At 27.2% G+C, this 21,730-nt stretch overlaps 2 protein-coding genes across 5 annotated transcripts; both read left to right on the top strand.

Annotated features, from left to right (window-relative positions):
* The first annotated feature begins 237 nt into the window (after positions 1–237).
* LOC145191100 (protein EFR3 homolog B-like) lies at positions 238–11,063 on the top strand. Its single transcript, XM_090066570.1, has 23 exons — positions 238–492; positions 724–874; positions 955–1,076; positions 1,499–1,565; positions 1,768–1,844; positions 2,003–2,158; positions 3,046–3,124; positions 4,296–4,431; positions 4,646–4,722; positions 5,070–5,121; positions 5,297–5,429; positions 6,062–6,113; positions 6,330–6,423; positions 6,896–6,974; positions 7,097–7,169; positions 7,440–7,601; positions 8,403–8,534; positions 8,656–8,854; positions 8,937–9,025; positions 9,125–9,176; positions 10,000–10,082; positions 10,482–10,531; positions 10,807–11,063. Exons 1-23 carry the CDS (start codon positions 275–277, stop codon positions 10,883–10,885), a joined length of 2,412 nt encoding a protein of 803 aa, XP_089922696.1. The 5' UTR covers positions 238–274; the 3' UTR covers positions 10,886–11,063.
* Positions 11,064–16,144: 5,081 nt separating this feature from the next.
* On the top strand, positions 16,145–21,321 carry LOC145191109 (neurocalcin homolog). Of its 4 annotated transcripts, none has more exons than XM_080068064.2 (3): positions 16,145–16,342; positions 20,145–20,398; positions 20,761–21,321. In XM_080068064.2, the coding sequence occupies exons 1-3, from the start codon at positions 16,182–16,184 to the stop codon at positions 21,069–21,071; spliced, it is 726 nt and encodes a 241-aa protein (XP_079924190.2). In that variant the 5' UTR covers positions 16,145–16,181; the 3' UTR covers positions 21,072–21,321. The 4 variants fall into 4 exon arrangements, with proteins under 4 accessions (XP_079924190.2, XP_089923856.1, XP_089923857.1 ...); XM_090067730.1 differs by lacking the exon at positions 16,145–16,342 and adding an exon at positions 17,110–17,253; XM_090067731.1 differs by lacking the exon at positions 16,145–16,342 and adding an exon at positions 18,782–18,921.
* The last annotated feature ends 409 nt before the right edge of the window (positions 21,322–21,730 follow it).

The raw sequence follows: 21,730 nt of genomic DNA on the forward strand, positions 1-21,730 counted from the left end.
AAAATAGTAAAGAAGATTAATGGTGTTTTTTTTTTGTTTTTTTTTATTGAGATCTAAAAATTGAAACAATTTTTAATTAATGATTTAAAAAATTTAATTTTAACTAAAACATAAACTTTGTGAATTTTATTTAGCAAAAAAAGGGATGGTTAATATTTTTATGAGCAAAAATAAAGATAAATTGTTTAAAAAGCAAAAAAAAAATATGATAGTTTCTTTTAAGTCTTGGACCTTACTTTTACAGACTAAAAATACACTAAAAACAAAAATCATAATGGCAACCTCCAGCGTTTGTAGCTGCTTTGGCAATTTGCGTACCCGATACAAACGTCTTGTTGACAATGTCTTTCCATCTGATGCAAGCCATGGTTTAGTGAAATCTAATATGGAGAAATTGACATTTTATGCTTTATCAGCCCCAGAAAAACTAGATAGAATTGGGGACTATATGTTTCTTAAGATGAGCAACCATCTATATAGAAAAAAGATTGAGTAAGTTTTTGTTCGATTTAGAGATAGGGCAATCTTTGATAACTCGATGAGTTGTTGATGGTTTCATTAGTATATTCTTTGTTAAAAGCTAAAAAGATTAACTGTAAAGTGTATTAATACTGCAAGCTTTAACATATCATCATTGAATCATTAGTTCAAAATGCATTGTGATGACAGTTTTTTACATTATTAAGTTCACAGTAAAAATGTAAACTTACAATCTTCTTTTAGTTATGTTTACATAGCAATGGAAGCGATGGATCACTTACTTCTTGCATGTCGCTCTTCAAGTTTAAATTTGTTTGTTGAAAGTTTTCTCAAGATGGTTTCAACGCTACTTGAATCAAATATTGTTGGACTTCAAATTTGTGCCTCAAACTCAGTGAGGAGTTAGATTTTTTTTTGTTGAACCATTAAAATTAACATGTGTTAATTAACTTTTATATATATTTTTCCACTCAGTTTGTAAAGTTTGCAAATATAGAAGAAGATACACCATCTTATCATAGGCGCTATGAATTTTTCATATCACGTTTCAGTCAGCTTTGCTATGGAAGCAATGAGAATAAAAGTATAGAAAAGAGGTGAACTGTATTTACTTACATTCTTTGTTCCTTTTTTTAAAATGATATTAAAAAAAATACTTAAAAGAAACAAAAAAGAGAACAAAAAATTGCGTTTGTTGCGTGGTTTGAAATTTTTTGTTTGTTTGTTAGAATTTCACTACAATTTTTAATTAGAGTAGTGATTTCCAAAAATTTAGTTTTTAGTTTCTTCTTGATGAGAATCTTAATAGCTTCTTGAATTGCTGTTGTAATGTCTGTGTTAATTTTGTTTGAAGGAATTTATAGTAGTTGGTAATGTTGTTATTGTTAGTCATGAATGGTTTTTTTTTAAAAGAAAATTGTATTGTGTGACTTTTTTGATTTAAAATAAAATTAATAATTGAATGATATTTCTATTTTTTAAATTTCAATATTTTACAGTGTTTTTTCAAAAATTACAGTGTTCGATTATCAGGTCTTAATGGTTTACAAGGAGTTGTTCGGAAAACAGTCAATGATGATTTGCAGGTTTTGTGTTATTTCTTACTGCAAGTAACCAAAGCAGTTTTCTTTTTTTTAATTTCTTACCAAAAACCACAAATAATATTCTATAATCTGATAAGACTCGCATAAATTTGACTCACCAAATTATTTTTTTTAAACCTTTAAAATGGTTTAAATGTAAAATTAGGTGTCATCAAGTTTTTAGTTGATTTGTTATTTTCTATAGGCAAATATTTGGGATGCTGCCCACATGACTAAAATTGTTCCAGCATTATTATATAACATTGAATCAAATACAGAAGCGTAAGTTTATTGCCTTGGAATTCTGTACCCTAAGTTTTAACTTTTAATATATTCAGTACACACACTTCCATGTACATACACATACACATATACACATATATTCAGTACATACACACATCCATGCACATACAAATATACATATATATTTTTTTATATAGACTTTTAAGAGAGTCTTCAACATCCATGGTCTCTCAAACTGGTGCCAATTCCACGCAAAAAGAGGATCCTGCACAGCTAGCAGACTTGTGTTTACGTGAACTTGTTACAAGAGCTGGATTCAACAATATTGCTGCAATTTTATACCCATTGCTAACGTAAGTTCACAACTTTTAATGTAAGCTCAGAAAAAAAAAACAAAAGTAAAAACTTGAAATAAAAAAAAAAGTTGTTTAATTTTACTTTTGTCTTTTAAGTTATTTTGTAAATCATAACAAGTGTAAAAAGTAATGATGATGAAAATAATAAATACTGATAGTATAATGATAGTAATGATGATACTTTTTGAAAGTTCAAAACAGGCCTTTGTAAAACTGCAAAAGATTTATTTAGCAAAATAGTTGCAATTAATAGTTTTCAATAATTAAATTTGTTTTAAGCTTTCGTTGAAAAAATAGTTAAAATGGTTTGATCAAAGTTTACTGTTGCCTGACAACAGCTACTTCCTAAATTAATGTTTTTTTAACCCTTAACTGCGCTATTTTTGTAACTAGAAGAGAAAAATTATGAGTCTTGAAATTAACTTTAAACAGTCCCTAAAAAGCAAACAAACAAACATATAAAAAAAATTTTTTGGGGGGGGGGGCGAAAATTTGGGTGCGTGACTTTTTTGTCACAGTGAGCAGAAAAGGAAAAAAAATAATAAATAAAAGTTTGGAAAATAAAAAATTTTGAAAAAACCAGTGTGCTACGATATCGTTACAAAGCGCTGTTTAGGGTTAAGAATGTATTGTTGTTGTCAAAAATCCTGTTACCGTCTTTCTCTCTATTGTTATAAATTTATAAAGGTTTTTAATGAGCAGGATTTGTTTCATTATATAAGAGAGAAATTTACATCAAGTACTGGAAGTTTAAGAGATCACAGAAAGTGGTTCAGTGTTTGTTTAATGGAAGCTTTATGCCGAGATATCTACAGTATAAACATAAATCCAAGTAGTGATGTGTCATGGTTTCAAATAAAATGTCTTCATTTATTATATTTTAGTTTTATGGATGATAGAAACTTGTGGTTAAAGAACGAATTTCCTTTACATATATTTCGACTTGTTATGTTTTCTATTCAGGTAATTGTAGTTTCCTTCAACTGCTTTAACTTTTAAATAATTTAATTTTTTGGTTCTTTGAATATGGTACATATTATGTATGTATATACTACTGTCTATAATGATATTTTGTGATTAATGATAAAATGATTCAAATGACAAAGATTTATTTAAAAAATTCTTAAATTATACATATTTTTTTTAATTTTAAGTAATGGTAAACTGTGGTAAAAGAAAGTCATAAAATTTATGTGTTCATGTCATCTCAAAGTGGATGTTTATGGTATTTTAACTTAAGAATAATTTTCAACCAAAAATTGATAAATCTCATACTTATTTAGACCAATCTTTATGTTAAGGTTACAGATGCAAAGACACATAAACATTTAATTTTTCCTTTGTATTTCAAAAAGTTTAGATACGGTATGGTAATAAACAGTGTTATATTGGTATAACTATAATTCTAAGTTTGAAATAAAAATATTTCAAGAAAACACAAAACCTGATTTACAATATTTACAAAACAAAAAAAAAAAGCTCAATAAATTGATAAAAAAAATTTTAAGTTTCTGCTTATTTTATATCAAAATGATTGTCATTAAACTTTCAAAATTTTGAAGAAAAGAAATGAATTGATAATAATGATGATAATAATAATAATAATAATAATAATAATAATAATAATAATAATAATAATAATAATAATAATAATAATAATAATAATAATAATAATAATAATAATAATAATAATAATAATAATAATAATAATAATAATAATGATAATAATAATTTAGTTGTGGCCATGTTTTTAAGAAAAGAAGAAGAATTGTTTAATTTAACTGATTGTTTATATTTTTTACAGTTTCATTTTTTAAGTTTTATATTTAATTTTTTTTTTTTTTCAGTTTTACCTTTATTTTAAATAATTTAAGTGTTTTTATTTTTAATCTTAACTTGGTATATAATTTAATGATAGTATTTATCTTTATGCATAAATAATACTTTGATATACGCACTATGTGAATTTATACCCAGGACAAAAGGTGCTTTAGAAATCCTACGTAATTTCTATGGACTCAAAATTTCTTTAGACTCTTGGGAATTTTTAGGAGACTTACAAAAATTTTTTAAAGTTTAGATTGCACATTACAGATTTTTTTTCTAGAGTTTATACCCAGGGTTTAATGTTTAGAATCAGTATTCGTATCGTGCTATAGAAATTTTGTTGTCGCATCTTGATAAACACAAAGGAAGTCAGCCAGAAATAAAAGCCAGCATTGTTCACATGATATCTGGTTCAGTAAAAATTGCAACTAGTGGCTCAATTGGTAATATTTAATTCTTTTTGTGCCCATTTTCATCTGCTGTTGATTATCTTTTCAGAAAATGTTTCTTATGTTTTCTTTCATTTAATTTTTTTTTTGATATGGTTGTGTTTGTTTTTTTTTTTGTATTTACAGAGCAATGTTTTTGTTATTTAAAAGAAAAAAAGGTTTTGTACAGTTTTCAAATATTTAACTTTATGTTTTTCTTAAACATTAGGTCCATCCATCTTGGAAGTGTTTAATACATTATTAAAACATTTGAAGATGTCCATTGAAGTTATGTGCAGTGATAAGGTACTGCAGAATATTTCAAAATTGGATTTGAATTTTATCAGATGCATTTTTTTTACTGTCAGTGTTTTAAAATGCCTTACTCTGCTTGATATTTTTTGTGATGTGAAGTGCATTTGACATTAGTAGCTTTTAGGAGACTTTCTTATTGCTTTTTCCCATTTAGTATTGCGGGAGTTCATGGTTTATTTAATATTAAGAGAAATATTTTTATTTTAATTGAATTCTACATCTACTATCATGTTCTCTTTTTGGTTATTTTTAAAAACTTCAAATTATTTACCAGTTCTTTTTTAAAAAGCTGAAAGACCGGGACTTGTGGTTACGATATTTTTTTACTTGATTTTTAGTCCGCACATCACAAGGAAAAACTCCTTCAAAAAGCTATTGTTAGTGCTGCAGGTGATTTTTATTATTTTGAAAGTCTTTTTTTTTTTTTTCTCAACAAAAAAAAAAAATATTTATGACATAAGTTAGTGTTTATAATTCTTGTTTATTGATGTTTTTGTTTTTTAATGTTTTGATTTAATATTTTTTACTGTTTGTTAATGTTACTTTTTTTTTTTCTTTTCTCTAGGAGCGTTTTCATCGATACTTGCTGACTTTCAACGTGTAGATGTTATGCTGTTTATCATTTTGAAAATCCCGCAACAAAATAAAGTAACAAGCCAGAGTGAAGCTGAACATGATATTGGACTGACTTCCTCAGTGTAAGCCTGTTTTTCTTTTTTTAAATTAAAGCATCTTTCTTTTTTTTTTCTATCAGGTCCAATTTTAATAATCAAATGATAAATTATTAGAACCTGTTAACAAGTCTGCTGGAATTATTCAAAAAATGAGTTAAAAATGATTTTAAAAAGTTTAAAAAGATTTCCCTCGGTTTTCATCACAAAGCCATCGTTTTCATCACAAATTAGTATTTTTCGATTTTTATTAATAATAATAATAATAATAATAATAATGATAATAATAATAATAATAATAATAATAATAATAATAATAATAATAATAATAATAATAATAATAATAATAATAATAATAATAATAATAATGATAATGATAATGATAATGATAATGATAATAATAATAATAATAATAATAATAATAATAATAATAATAATAATAATAATAATAATAATAATAATAATAATAATAATAATAATAATAATAATAATAATAATAATAATGATAATGATAATGATAATAATAATAATAATAATAATAATAATAATAATAATAATAATAATAATAATAATAATAATAATAATAATAATAATAATAATAATAATAACAATAATAATAACAATAATAATATTTAATAAGTATTTCTAAAATGTTGTAGAGATGACACAGAAGAGATGCTGCAATTAAGCTTACTGAAATGTTTACTGAAGGTATTTTTGATTTGTTCTTATTCTTACATCAATCTCATTATTCTCTCATTGTTCTTGTATTATTCTTATATTGATCTTGTGTTATTCTCACATTGGTCTTGTGTTATTCCTTATAAAAACTTTTTTTTTTTTTCCAAATTTCTTTTTTTTTTTTTTTGAAAAAGTTTTTTATTAAGTTGTATTTTTCTTTATTATTTAGCTTTGTTTTTCTCTTAGGTTGCTGAAAGCCATCAAACAAAGCATTTTAATTTTACATTTACCTCAAAATTTTTGGATGCTGTGCTTTCAGGACTTCTACTTCATAATCCAGGTGAAAAATTGGTTCATTCTCAGTGTTAAAGGAGACCAAGAGAATTTTATTTTACTTGAATTCAAGCAATAAAATTTGTTTGTTCAGTAAACAATTTAATATTTATGGCTTTCCCAGAGTAACAGCCGATCTGGTTTGGACAATAAACCAAGACTTAAAAAACTATATAGGTCAATAATTGAGTGAAAAAAAAAAAAAATACAAATTTTATGTTAAATGTTCTTGAATTTTTGATCTTAGAAAACAACACAAAGCTAAGTAATAGATGTAATAGAAAGTAATAGAACATAAAGGAATTATTTCATATGAAAGGTCACAATTTTTAAAAATATGCATTAACAGATCACTCTCAGCCGAAAGTGTGTATGTGTTTGGAAGTATTGTTTTTTGATTGCACGCTTTGTAGCTATGTATGAATAAATCTATTATTATTTTATAACATTAAAAAGTAACAAACGGTAACTATTTTTAGATGTTCGTGTTTACTTTCAAATGCTTCTTGTTAGTTTATTGGATAGAAGAAAGAATGCTACATCTTTAGAAAAACTATGGTACACAGTTTATTAAATTAAATTGCAATACAGTAAATATTCATAAAGTAAAAATTGGATTTGTCTTTTAAACCAATGATTATTATTTAAAATTTCTAGTGATAGCAGTATTTGTTATTTAGCTCTTTAACTGAATCAAATCAAACGTGGAATATTGACAAATGCTCTAGACAAGATGCTGCTTTCATGCGTAAGGTAGGTTTTTTTTTTTTTTTTCTTGTTGTGGTTATCAAAAAAAATCTTCGTAATGATTTTTAGGATTAGGATTTTAGGATTTAGGAGTTTGAGTTGTACAAAAAAGACACTTAAAATGTTTTGAGTTTTTCTGAATGCTGCAAAGGATGACAGTAACACAGTTTAAAATTTGAATTTTAAATTGTGTTCATTTTTTTTCATTATTAAATAATTAGTTTATTAGTTCACCAGTTGTATTACAAAAGAGTCTCTCACTTTTTTTTTTTGTAGAACAATCAAGACTTTTACTTCCATATTTACGAAAGTTGCTGTTTCACGAGCAACAACAACACAAACTTTAAGCTACTGACCTTTATTATTTGTTTACTTGCTCTTGAGTTTGGAGAAGAGGAGACAGTTGTCGAGTTAGTGAGTTTTGTGCTTGGGTTGCAGGTACGTGTTTTAAAAAAATTATTCAAGCAAGCAACAAATATTATTGATGTTTTAGCGGTGTTTTCAAATGAATCATTACATTTAGACAATTATCGACTATAATTATTGTAATAGTTATGGTGTTTCTTTTTATCATGATTTAAAGAGTTTAATAGATTTTTTAATACTTAAGTGCGGAATCTTTTTTGAATGTAGGAGCTCTCCAGGCTTAGCAAATGTGATCATTTTTTTGTGATCATTTTTTTAAAAAAGGGGAAAATTTGCTGCTTTTTTTTATGAGAAGCAATTTATTGAAAAAATGAAAAATTCCTGATCCCAGTCTCCTAAAGACAAATTAGGAGTGTAGATCATATCAACCACCCTAGCCAGATCATAATATTTGGAGTGGTAGAAACTTATGGGGAAAATGTCTGTTCTTTTGTAAGAAAGGGTTCAAGCTTAACATTGAGGATCAAAGCCAACTATTGAGACTTCTCCAGAGTTGTTTTATTTAAGATGTGATCCTAACTTCAAAGAAGACTAAAAATATTCTTTAGTAACTTGGTAGAATTTCAAACATGGTTTTTGACCACATGGCCTATCAAGTTTTTAAAATTTTACCTAAACTGATGAAGTTATGAAATTTTTTTTTTTTTTTTTGAAATTGGTTTGAAATTCTGCGTTTACGTGATGCACTTTGGTAGAATTGCAAACTTAATGAAGCTGATTCACTAAGATTTCTTAATGCTTTTTGCTTTTAACGAAAATTTAACTTTTTTCCAGGAAATGAAAATGTTGATACATTGTTATTTATTTCATTAGAACTTGATGTTATCATCCAAAACACAATTGTCATTAACGCAGAAATGTTATATACACGGATTGGTCGCTGTTTTTTTTTTGCTGATATGTGACATGACTGCTATACCTGCACTTCAGCATCATACCCAGAATGCAAGTGATTTTCTGAAACAATTTGTTTAGTAATAACTCTTACACGTTTAATTTTAAACTTTAAAAGGAAAAAGTTCAATGGGAAAAAGTTCTTTAGGTCATAAGTCAAAATCTTTTTTAGGTCATATCGAAGCGTAGCGAGCGAGCACCGTGCATTTTACCTTCGACGCTTTTCTCGAACAAAGAGATTAAAACTGACGCTGCATTAAGTTCGCTAGACTATTCTTTTTTCTTTGATCGTGAAACAATTGTAAACGCTTTAAAAAACAGCAAATATGAAACAAAGAGCATCGAAACTCCGTTCGAATTAAAACCTGCAGGTATCTTTTCTCTCTTTTTCTGTCTTGCTACTTAGGTTGGTTTTGAAAGATATATTTTGTTTAATAAATTTTTTATATTTAGCTAGGACAGTTTCTTCTGCATCTATTCCTGAAAACTTTCCAATTGTAAAAGCTGATTCGTTGCTTAGTGTTTCATCCAGTATTTATGGAGTGAGGCTTTTTTTATGAAACCAGTTGTTTTTTTTACTTGATGACGATGACGATGATGATGATGATAATGATGATGATGATTAATGGTGTACTCTTTAGAATGACGTTCCCATCCAAAAGATAACATATGAAGATTTAAAAGACGCACTGCGTATGTTGTTTCTTATAAAGTTTTTTTTTTTTTAGTGAGTTATTATTATTATTGCTATTGTTTTTATTATTATTTTTATTATCATTACTATTATTTTAGTTATTATTGTTGTTGCTATTGTTGTTGTCTTTGTTATTGTTATTATTGTTTTTTTTTATTGTTTTTTTTATTATTGTTTTTTTTATTATTGTTGTTTTTTTTTATTGTTTTTTTTTATTGTTTTTTTTATTGTTGTTGCTGCTGTTGTTGTTGTTGTTTTTATTATTATTATTATTATTATTATTATTATTATTATTATTATTATTATTATTATTATTATTATCATTATCATTATCATTATCATTATTATTATTATTATTATTATTATTATTATTATTATTATTATTATTATTATTATTATTATTATTATTATTATTATTATTATTATTATTACTATTATTATTATTATTATTATTATTATTATTATTATTATTATTATTATTGTTATTATTATTATTATTATTATTATTATTATTATTATTATTATTATTGTTATTATTATTATTATTATTATTATTATTATTATTATTATTATTATTATTATTATTATTATTATTATTATTATTATTATTATTATTATTATTGTTATTATTATTATTATTATTATTATTATTATTATTATTATTATTATTATTGTTATTATTATTATTATTATTATTATTATTATTATTATTATTATTATTATTATTATTATTATTATTATTATTATTATTATTATTATTATTATTATTACTATATAATCCTTCTATTATTTTGACGTCTCATTGTAACTTTATTTCGAAAGGAGAAAAATTAGACGTGACACAGGACCTGGGCGAATACGACAAAATACACTTTCATCAAATTGCAACGAGTAAAGGGAATGAGGTAAGATTTTTTAAATTTTTTTACAGCCTTGCCATGGAATAAACATGTGCCTATTCTCTACGTTAGTGCTAATCTATCATTTGTACCCCAGTCCGCATCAAGTACCCATAAAATTTTTATTAATGGCCTCTAGACTTTTCTTAAAGATGAATTTTTAAAATAATTACGTTATACGATGAGTTTATTAAAAAAATTTTTGAAGACGATCTTGCAGTGTTTAAGTTTTTAGAAAAAAAAAAATATATATATATATTCTATAGATAACTATAAATAATCTACAAAAAAATGACACAAATAGTTTTCAGAAAAACTGCAAAGAATTTTTGATAAATTTTACAAATGCTGACTTCTTGATTTGATGACCTCTGACGTTTCATTCATCTCTTTTACGTTTTGCAGAGACAAGAAGTAGAGAGCAAGTTAATGAAGACGATCGATGTAGCAACGATGTAAGTTGTACAATTTTGACACTTTATCGTCCTGCAGGACTTGAAAAGGGGTATATCGTCCTGCAGGACTTGAAAAGGGGTATATCGTCCTGCAGGACTTGAAAAGGGGGTATGTAGTTGGAGTGAGTATGCGTTGACTAATGTATAAAGTTCACATACCACAATTTTATATCTTTAAAATAGGGAAGTATCGATTTCTTACTTATCGATTTCTTACTTTTATCCATTTCTTGTGATAAACTTGAAAATTTTAAAACTAAAAATCTTAATTTTAGAAATAACCAAAGCTATGATCAATCTGGAATTCAAAAGAACCTTTTTGAAATCGAGTTTCCTTCGATCTTTATCTATTGATCAAACATTAAAGATGGGAGAGCGACTAGTGGTGCAACTAATACTTTGAGAACAGATGGCTTTAAAAATGCAATATCTAACATTGGATATTGTTGCAGGGTCATTGCTTGGGTTAACAGTTTTTATTCATAAAACATTTTTTATGAAGAGTTGAAACTTTTATGGACTCTATTTAAAACTTGAATTTTTTAAGTTTGACGGGGGAAGACTTTTTTTTGACGGGGGGGGGGGGAGGATTTTTTTCAGTTTCGAATCTTCCTGAGTTTAGACAGGTTTATTATTACTACAGCATTAAAAGTTAAGACAATTAAAATGCGGTTATTTTAATTGTCATGTTCAAAAAAACTCTTTTTAAGATTTTAAAGAGAATTATGAAACAACGTCTTCGTGTCTGAAATGTGTTAAAATATTTTGTTGGAACTTAACTTGTGGTCGTGACAAAAACAATGACAAATTGAAGACAGTAAAATGACGTTTTTAGGGCTGGAAAAAAATAAATTCTAACAATACGCGTTACAAATTTAATATTTTTTTTGAATATTTAAAGAGAATTTTAACAAAATTTTGTAGTAATTTTAAGTGTTTTACTAAAATAGTATTGCGCAACTACTTTTTAAATTATGAATGTAGAAAAAAGTAAATATAGGGTAGATGGATGGTTAATGCAAAATTAAGCAATAATTTTCCAAGACAAAGCAGACTGCAGCCTTTAATAAAGAAGACTCCCAAATACTCAATAGTTTCATAAAATATTTTTAACGTGTTTTTCAAATAAAGTTGAAAATTGCCCAGGTGATAAAATTTTTAAAGCCGACAACGCGTAACTATTGTTTATGAATACGTGATCAGAATTTATAGCTTGAAAATGTATTAAATGTGTATTCTGTCTTATTACGATGATTACAATGGTTGACGGTTCTTTTGTTTAGCATCTAAGCAATAAAACAATCTCTTGAGAAAATAACTTGTTTTCTTAATTTTGCAACCTAGTTTCCATGTTTTTTAATATATTAATATTGTAAAAAGACGTTTTTTAAACTTTAACTTGTTTTGCTGACTCTGACGTAACACTGTACGATTGAACTAATATAATGTGAATTTAAATGTTTCGAAGTGTTTGGTTTGGCTGTTTTTGAAATTCAGTGTTTGAACCGAGTTCAAAAGTGACTTTTAACTCTTTGCGCAACTCTTTGCGCGCAAGTTTTTATTTTTTGCAATTGTTTTGAATTTAACGGGGGAGCAAAAAATTTCCTCCTTTTCTCTGGTAACGAATTTGTACTTCGTATTGTTCGGTGGTAACGAATCTGTACTTCGTATTGTTCGACTCTTTTTTGAATCGAACTAATACTAAGTGATACTTCACTCAAGCAATTTTTTCTTTTTTTCCGATTTTTGTAATTCTGGACATTAATTCGGTAAAAACTTCTGTTAATTTGACTATAAAGGCCGGTTTATAATTATCAACGACCTAACGAAATATTCTTTCGGTAATTCTATTCTTACATATTCATGTTCTGAGCGAAAATTGTCCGTTCGTAATTTTGTCGACGCTCCATGAATGATTGATTGCTTTCAATTAAGTTATTCCCCAGGTATTCATTTGGCAAAGGGCCTGGTTGTAGTAATCTAAACATAGTTTTAAATTGTTTAGGAACCATGATGTTGATTGCGAAAAAGCTAAGACCAGCCAATGCTCTGTAACTCTGCCTATGACGTAATTTGGAAAATAATAATTTTTCAAAACAACCAAAATAGATTTTTCCATCAATTCAAAAAACATCTTCACGTCACTATGAATATTTCTATTCATAACCTAAAAATTTTTTTTCCTAAAAGTTTCACGTATGCTTTTAATATTTTGAGAAACAATTTAATTGCTAACTAATTGGCTACTGTGCTTTTTCGTAAAACTTCACATATTGCTAAAAAAAACATATAACATTTACTTGCTAAATGAAAAGCATTTTTCATTAAAGGAAATCATTAACAAGAAAGAAATTTTACCACAAATAATCGACATTTTTTTTACGAAAATGAAGCGAACCTCTGTAAAGCCTTTTATCGCTCCTCTGCTGGGGGTAAAATATATTTACACAAAATTTCAAAATCAAAATTTTGAAAAGAGTTATTAAAAAAAAAAAAAAAGATTGTGTTTTTATAATTTTTTTTTTATTTCTAGGGTACAAAAATGATTTTTTAGGGTCTGAAAATCACCGTATATTTGAATCATAAATTCAAATACACGATAACGCAACTATCGGACCTTAAACGCAGCTTTTTGAGAGAATATTTGAATTAGTATTACGTAAATATTTAAGCTTGTGTTCAAATATTTTCAACATTTTCGCTTATTTTTTTGAGCTGCAAATTTTTCGCAAAATCACACCTGCACATCTTAAATAGATATTTATGCAAAAATATCCTTCTTTTTAATCCCTAAAAGCTTCCATTCTTATCTGTGCATCTTCTTGTGCTCCATGACGCAAAAAAACTTTGCCACAACAAACTTATTTCCTTGGGGCATTAACGTCATCACGCTACAGCGCCAGTAAGGATGTCAACTGCAATATCCAGCAACAGCGCCTGGCTAAAATAACTGCGGCGATAACAACAGCGACTACGAAACAAGTATAAAAAGGAATATAAACAGTTATTGATTTTTGGGTTTTTAAGAGTAAACCTCCAGAGACCTATATTTATAATTTATTGTTAAACCCCATTAAAAACAAGCAATTATTTTTTCAAGAAAAAATGCAAATTAAAAAAGGTTGTCCTATAAAAATCATTCCCTGACGTTTTGGAACATCTGCTCGCAAAAATGTAGAAAAGAAAACGTTTGAAATTTTTAGATACACTTTTCGTGTTTGGAGTTATTACAGAGTTATTTAAAAATGTTACATGAGGGTTTTGATGGAAAATTTTTCATTTCTTGGAAAGAGAAAACAAATAAAACATTATGATAAATTTTATGGGATTTTTTGCTTGATGTCAGTTTTTTTTCTTTTTTTTATGTTTTTAGCTTGGGTGAGAACATCTCATCTTTAACAATTATATCTTTATGATACAATTATTTGAGATTAGTACAGCGTGCGCAACCATGTCAGCGATAAAACTAAAATGGTTATAAAACTATCTTCATTTTATAGCTGAAAGATAATAAGCATATTTTAGCGAAATATTCTCTCTTTTTTTTGTTTTTTTTTTTAATTTCATTGCGTAATTTAATAGTGGCGTATTTTATAAAGTTTTGCTTTGATATTATCGTTACAAAGGAGGCAAAATGTGTGAATTTAAACTTATTTTTATTGAAATGGTGTGATTAGTTCTACTTTTTTGGTCATTCTATCAATTCAGCTTCAATGTCTAAAAACGGTAAGAAACCACGTGGAAACAATTTTCTTTTCTTAGATTTGCCATTTTAAAAAAACTGTTATGAGGGAGAAGTTATATGAAAAAACTGTCATGAGGGAGAAGCTACAACTTGTAAAAGTTTCAAACTTTTTATAATTACACCCTCGACCTGCCGATGTATAGTCAACTTACACTTCTTGTTTTTTTAAAACTTCAGACAAATGAAAAGCTAACTTCGACCGTAATGTAAAACCAAAAACTGGCAATCCAAAACCGTTGTTTATTTTAGTTCATTTGGATTGTTATCATCCTGTCACTTTTTAAATTTTTCATAATTTTAAAAAGAATATCAAGTTTTCAAAACGCTGAATTTCATTTAAATTTATAATAAGTTATGCTCTACACTTCTACAAAGATCGTCGTCAACTTTCTTGATAAGGGTGTCTGGTCGCTCGTCATTTCTTACGCAATGAAGGTTGTTTGTTTTGTATATTGGATTTCTTAGGTGCCAACATAAAATCTGTTTGACTCGTTTTACTCAAGTTATTTAATTAATAAACGACTTTTGTAAAAATGTTAATGGAAAATTTACAAGATGTGAAAACAAAGAAATTCATTTCCAAATGCCGCAAAGAATCTTTATTCAGTTTCCTTGTTCGGCGGATGTTTTTTGTTTGTTTGTTTTTTTTTTTTTTGCAGATTTCTAAAATTAGAAGTCATGGGTAAGTCATCTTCTCGTTTGAGTCCAAAGGTAAGCAACAGAGCTGTTTTGATTTGTCGTAACCTGGTTTTTATTCTAAAACAAAAATATTTTTTTTTCATAATTAAAGATTACCTTTTTATTTAGAAAAACAATTTTTTTTTTTTTTTTTTTTTTTTTGAGTTTTCAATGCTCAAAAATACAGAAAGAAAGGTTTTTCACTTTTATAGTTTTCTGCAAGACTTTATACTTCCAAAGTCTTGCTCAGAGATGCCTTTGAGTTTCAGGTCCAGATCTCCCTATTACAAAATCAACCAAAAAAGGTTTTGTGAAACAAGTTCATCATAAAAAAGCCTTTTTTTTTTTCATCCGTGAAATTGGAAAGTCCTTACCTCTCGATAGGAATGTTTGCCTAAATAACTAAAATGCGTGTAATTTGTTAATGATATTTTAAAATCTATTACAACAGATTATTAACAGTATAGTAATAATATTAATTAATCATAAATGGAGTTTTTTTAGCTTTCGACCTTAAACATACCAATATCTAAAGTTGCATTTCTTTCTGAAGAAATTACGATGTTTTTCAAAGTGTTTTTTTTTCTCTATCAGTTTTTTTCTCTCTGTCAACCAAACCACGTGGTTGTTTTTGTTACTTTTCGTTGCGTGGTTTTCGGTGGGTCTTATGTTGGTGGCGCTTATTTCTTATTTTAACAGAAGGTTTTTTGCTCTTGTCTTCGTCGCCGGTATTGTGGGCTGTTATTGACGTCGTTCTTGTTTATGCAGCCGTTGTTATTATTAAAATGATCACTCGTTTCTAAAATGCTTAACATACAGCGTTGTTTTTTTTTTCTTATATATATATATATATTCTTTTCTTTGGTTTAAACACCTTTTGGTCTTTTTTAATTATAATTTCTTCTCATTATTTATGAGTTGTTTTCTGAAATTAATTCGTAAATACTTTGTAATTTTACTTCGTATCACGAAAGATGTGGTTGGAGAATTTCCTTTAGGCATTTGAGTTAGATTTTTTATTTTTAATCTTACGGCTGTTTTTTTTTTGTTTTTTTTTTTAATTATTTCATCAAGTTTGAGAACCTCCCAGTTTTTAAATTTTAGTTAAATATTTTTGCTACTTTTTAATACATAATATTTATAATAAATACCTCACCCTTGTATTTAATTTCCCATGATGCTTAGTTGTTTTGCTGATATTATTCTATATGTGGTGCTCTAGGAGACATGGGTGCGAACTTGGCAAAAGATGAGAACCCTAAAATAAAAAATAAAAAAATACTTTATCGTAAAGAAAGAGATAATCAGGTTCGAGCGACTAATGAAAGACAATACAGTACAAAAAAAGAAGACCACCAGAGATGGTCATTCAGAGAAAGTTTTTCAAAGTAAGTAACTTTTTATCTGTCCCTCGCATGCTCGTTGTTCCGTTTTATTTAGGCTTTGTATTTTTTTACAAGTAAACTCATGTGGATGAGATTCAGGATATATATTTACTTTCAAAGTGAATGAACGTAACTCATATAAAGTTCAATAAAAACACAATAAAAAAATAATACAAAAAAAAAAAAAAAAGAAAAATAAACAAATAAACAAGTACTATTACTAAATTTACTCACACAAAAAAAAAATCGTTTAAAAATTTAGGCAAAAAGTAAAAAGTATAAATCGTAAAAATTATTCAAGCTGTTGAAGTTCCATTTAATAAATTCAACAGACACCCAAAAATATTACATTCTTTCTTGTAAAAACGGATATCCTAAATCATTAAATACCATCTTGCCAAAGCAGATTTCCTGAAAGGAGTTTGATTAGGTTTTTCCGGATTAAGTTTTTTCCTTCCAGAAAGCGATCTAGAAATGATAACACCCACAATCTCTCTTGAAAACCCCCCTTCCCCCGTCAAATAAAACTGCGTTAGTAAAAATAGCGTTTCCCCGTTTTGTAAGTAGTGTGATAATTATGTGCCTTATTTTTTTTTTCGCCGACATTTATTGCATAAAAATTAGAACGCAGTAATCATTCCAATTTTCATTTCAGTTAATGCAATCAAGCAAAGTTTTCATTATATATCGTGTTTGCCAAACGAACTGTTTAATAATTAATCGATGTGCCTTTTTTTTTATGTTCTTATTTGTTTTTTAGAAGCATAATGAATAGATAAAAATGGAAATATTTAATTCGCTTTACAAACAGAATAGAACATTATATATTAAACATAATTTTTTTTGGTAACTATAAAAATATGTATTAGAAGCTGGGAGTTTTATTCCGATTAAATCTTGTACAGAATTTAAAGGTAGGTTTAATTCACTAAAATTCATAAAAAGTAAATAAGAGCGGTTAATGCGTAAAAAATTTTTTTTTCTTGCCGATAGTTTGTCGGTATTTTATGTCGGTATTTTTGTCGGTATTTTATGTCGGTAATTTATATCGGTATTTTATATCGGCTTTTCAGACGTGTTTAAATACTTCAAGTCACATACTTCTAAATAGAAATATATTACATATGTTTATAAATGTATCTATGTATAAATATGGTTCCACGTATTTACAAATATATATATTAAAATGATGCATGTAAAAAATGTTTTTAAAAAATATATAAGTTTTCAATGGAGGGGCATTAGAAGGTCATCAAAGTAAAGGATCAACAAAGTAGAGGTTCAGCAAAGTAAAGAAATTAGAGACTATAGAAATTAGAAATTATAGGTTTTCTCATATATAAATAATAAATACTATTAAAAAATTAAAAAAAAAAAACAAAAAAAAAAAAACAGTTGTTCATTTTCAAAATTTTGTTTTGAGATTCGTAAAGCATTCAAATTTTTATATGCTAAATTTATGCATAAAATTTTTATTCGAAGCAAAAAAACCTGAGTAAGATTCTTCGGTTGGTGCAAGCTGTTGTGTCTGCTAAGAATGGTGCAAACTGTTGCGTAAACTATCTTTGGCAAAAGTTTTTGCTTCTTGTTTCTTTACAAAATTTTCAATTCCACATTATTAGGATATAATGAAAAGTTATCGTTCTTCAGTTAAAAGTAAAACGAGTCTCTAGCGAAGAAAAAGTCCCTGCCATGAGCTTTTAAAAGCTAACTAACAGGATTTGATTGTGAATCCTAAAAATTATTTTATTCAAAAACCAGAAGTCCCCTCCAGGAAAACTGCATTGTTTTGTGACCTTTCGAATTTTTGTACCAGACTTACGTTCAATTCTCGCGTTAAAACAGGTACCGTAAATATTCGAGCAAACGTTGCGGCGTTTGTTTAGTTTTTTGTGAAAGAGTTGTAGTTATTTTGAGAACGGTGCTTCTCCTAGTTATCATAATTTCAAGCTTAATAAAACAGCAATGGCGATCGGTTAGAAAAGTATTTTTAGGAAACAACACTTAAACGGACATTTTACCAATAAATCACTTTGATTGGTTTAATCTGCATGCATTTTGAATACGTAGCTTAAATTTTTAACTTTGATATCTTTCACAATTTCGTCGACAAAATTCAATGAACCAGTATGGTCGAACTTCCTAAAATTTTTTCTAAATCGTAAATTGATTAGCATAATTAATCATTTCTCGCAGGCTATCTTAAAATACGGAGATGTTATTCATAATATCTGCATATAAATAATCAATTTTCAAAAGCGATAACATCGTTTCTTTCATCTTGTTCAGTATATATAGTATAGTTATATCTACATTTTTATAAATTTGAACAATAGTGACATTGGTTCTTTTTGAGTTCTTATTACTAAAGCTCAACGAATTCTTTTGTTGCGCTCACACAGGAGAAAACATATTTAAAACTCTGTTGAGATTATATCTTGAGAAAAAGCGCGTCGTTTAAAAAAGTCATGAACGCATAAATCTCTTCAATTTATCATTGAAATATATATTGTAATGTCTTCTTATTTTAAAAGCAACCCCAAGGGGTAAGCCATTTGGAACACGTTTTAAATCCCAAAGGGGTAAGAATATTTACTAATCAAAAGTTGGTCGTTATATTATCCTTTCAAAGCATAAAATGTTGTGGGATGTGTTGTTAATAAACCACTGTTCATATAAACTATTTGCTTATTCTTTATGTTACTTTTAATTGAACACTAAATTCAAAACGATGCCAAATTTGGATCTTGAAGAAAATAATTTTTTATAACTAAAAGTCTCCTAGCATAGTTTAAAGTTCTAAACTCAATATTATTCACTGACCTGATCTAGAATATTATCTAGAACAATCCAACCTAATATTGTTTGGAGTGAGTAGTCCAAATAATAATGTTGCGTAAATTTGTGAAATTTTTTCAACACAAGAATAAACAAGGCTACAGAGATATTTTACTACAGAGATATTTTTTGCTAAGACATATGTTTTCATCGCATTAAAAAAAATTCTTTAACAATACAACGCATTTCTTCATAGAAAACAACAACAAAAAAAAAATCTGTAAAGGTGATCGTATTTTTTTCTTTGATAATATACGTATAATAATTTTTATGAGTGTAAATTTTTTTATGCAATCTTTTATAAACTTGTATTTTTTTATGCTAAATTTTTTTGAATACAGTGTAATGCATACAATAAATGATAAAATGGCTGCATATAAAATTTAAATCTAAGGCACGAACATCATTTTAGAAAGCCCCTTTCAAATATGAAAAATGACAAAATTCAATTTTTTTGTGGAATTAAAATTTGTATAACATTAAAGATAATGCAATATTATTAGATTAAATATCTTTTATATATGTATATATATATATATATATGTATATATATATATATATATATATATATATATATATATATATATATATATATATATATATATATATATATATATATATATATATATATTATGTATACATTGACGTGTATATATAAATAATTATACATTATAAATATTGTATATATATATATATATATATATATATATATATATATATATATATATATATATATATACACACACACACACACATATATATATATATATATATATATATATATATATATATATATATATATATATATAACTAAAATTATGTTAGATTTAATTTAGATTTAATTTAATTTATGATAATCTTTTTTAGATTTTTATTTTTATTTGTTTCTGTATATTAAATTATATATGCATTATGTAAATATGTAGTTATGTAAAATCTATAATTCACCCACCTTATTTGTTTTAAGACGTGCCAGCCAGATGGGTAAAACTTCTAGCAAACTGCCTCCTAAAGAAATTACCGACCTTCTTAACCGCACCCATTTCACCGAACAAGAACTTAAAGACTGGCATATTGGTTTCAAGCGAGACTGCCCAGAAGGACGATTATCACTGCAGCAGTTTACCGATATATACAGCAAATTTTACGGAACAACTGAAGCTAAGAAATTTGCCGAGCATTTGTTTCGAACTTTCGACACAAATCACGACGGTACTATAGGTATGCTTTTATTGAGGTATTATAGCGTTAAGAGTCCTCCAGCAACTGCCTTGCAGACTGCCCACTCCCCTCCAGGGAAAATCCAGTAGCACGTCGACCCTGAGTTTGCCTCCCCTTTGAAGAGCGGGCGAAAATAAAATATAAAAATATTAGTTTAATAAAAGCACACTGGCCTAGGCCAGCTACACTTGATCCTAACCATTAGGCCGAAAACGCTTTTATTGATAAAAACACTCCTTGTGCGTACGCACAACGGTCCTGATTTTGTTGCTTCTCCCCTACAGTTTTATAGACCACGCTGCTTTTTTTTTTAAGATCGTATTTTTATTGGTTGTTGAAGGTATTCTCGAACATTCTTTTAGATTTCCGTGAATTTATGTGCTCCTTATCAATAACAACAAGAGGCACGATGGAAGAAAAACTGCGCTGGGCTTTCATGGTATACGATGTTGACGGCAACGGTGCAATAACTTCAAACGAAGTTTTAGCTATTGTTAAGTCTATTAAAAAAATGATTGGAAATATTAACGATAAAAATGCGAGCGACGAAAGAATTCTTTCTTTGTTTTCAAAGTTCGATAAAAACCACGATAATAAACTTTCTCTTCAAGAATTTATTGAAGGAGCTCAAAACGATCTGACATTTGTGAAGATTCTACAATCGAACGAGTAAACCTTCTAAAAAGATACCTTTACCATCGAAAAAGATACAGATTATTGGTAACTTTTATCGAACTTGCAAAGGCCTTTCGGAATTATCACAAAAGTTCAAACGCAGCGTAAGACTGCGTGTTGTTTAAGGACTTCGTACGTCCGGAGTTTTTTTTAGTGTATAACTAAACGCAACCCTCTGAAGCTTCCGCTGTTTTGCAAGATTTCATTCTGTTTGTATTAAACTCAATAAAACTCCAAGTCGCGGTTTATCGTTTCTAAATCCTTATTTATAATTCACTGAATGCTTTTCGCAACTTCTCCTGCCCCTCTTACCCCAAGTTTCCCTTACGTAAAATAGTTCACACAAATCACCTAAAATTTCGTTGTGAACTCTTAAAATCAAATCTAAAAACTAAGTGCACCAGAAAGGAAATTGCTTGAAGCGACATCCTTAAATTACGTCAGTTTATTACAAATTATGTTTATTTCATAACATTCAGTTGAAAATTTATGCGTTCTTATGTATGACATCATTTTTTTTAAAGATTTGCTTTGTAAGTCTCGTTTCTTAGTTTTCATAAGTCAAGCGAAATGGAAAGATTTCAGTACCATAGCAGCATCATGTATTAAATGCAGGAGCGCGGGCATTCCCATTCAATAAACAAAATTTGTACGCAT

Source organism: Hydra viridissima, unplaced genomic scaffold (assembly GCF_058129835.1).
Source record: "Hydra viridissima isolate aposymbiotic clone 2 unplaced genomic scaffold, HvirCarnegie_v1 scaffold_11, whole genome shotgun sequence".
NCBI classification, from domain to species: domain Eukaryota; kingdom Metazoa; phylum Cnidaria; class Hydrozoa; order Anthoathecata; family Hydridae; genus Hydra; species Hydra viridissima.

Bases quoted from the DNA above. Each gene is read 5' to 3' on its own strand.
- LOC145191100 (XM_090066570.1), top strand. From the start codon at position 275: ATGGCAACCTCCAGCGTTTGTAGCTGCTTTGGCAATTTGCGTACCCGA. The intron at 5,430-6,061 runs GTAAGCCTGTTT...AAAATGTTGTAG, and splicing joins ATTGGACTGACTTCCTCAGT to AGATGACACAGAAGAGATGC. The intron at 8,855-8,936 runs GTATCTTTTCTC...TTTTATATTTAG, and splicing joins GTTCGAATTAAAACCTGCAG to CTAGGACAGTTTCTTCTGCA.
- LOC145191109 (XM_080068064.2), top strand. From the start codon at position 16,182: ATGGGTGCGAACTTGGCAAAAGATGAGAACCCTAAAATAAAAAATAAA. The intron at 16,343-20,144 runs GTAAGTAACTTT...ATTTGTTTTAAG, and splicing joins TTCAGAGAAAGTTTTTCAAA to ACGTGCCAGCCAGATGGGTA. The intron at 20,399-20,760 runs GTATGCTTTTAT...ACATTCTTTTAG, and splicing joins AAATCACGACGGTACTATAG to ATTTCCGTGAATTTATGTGC.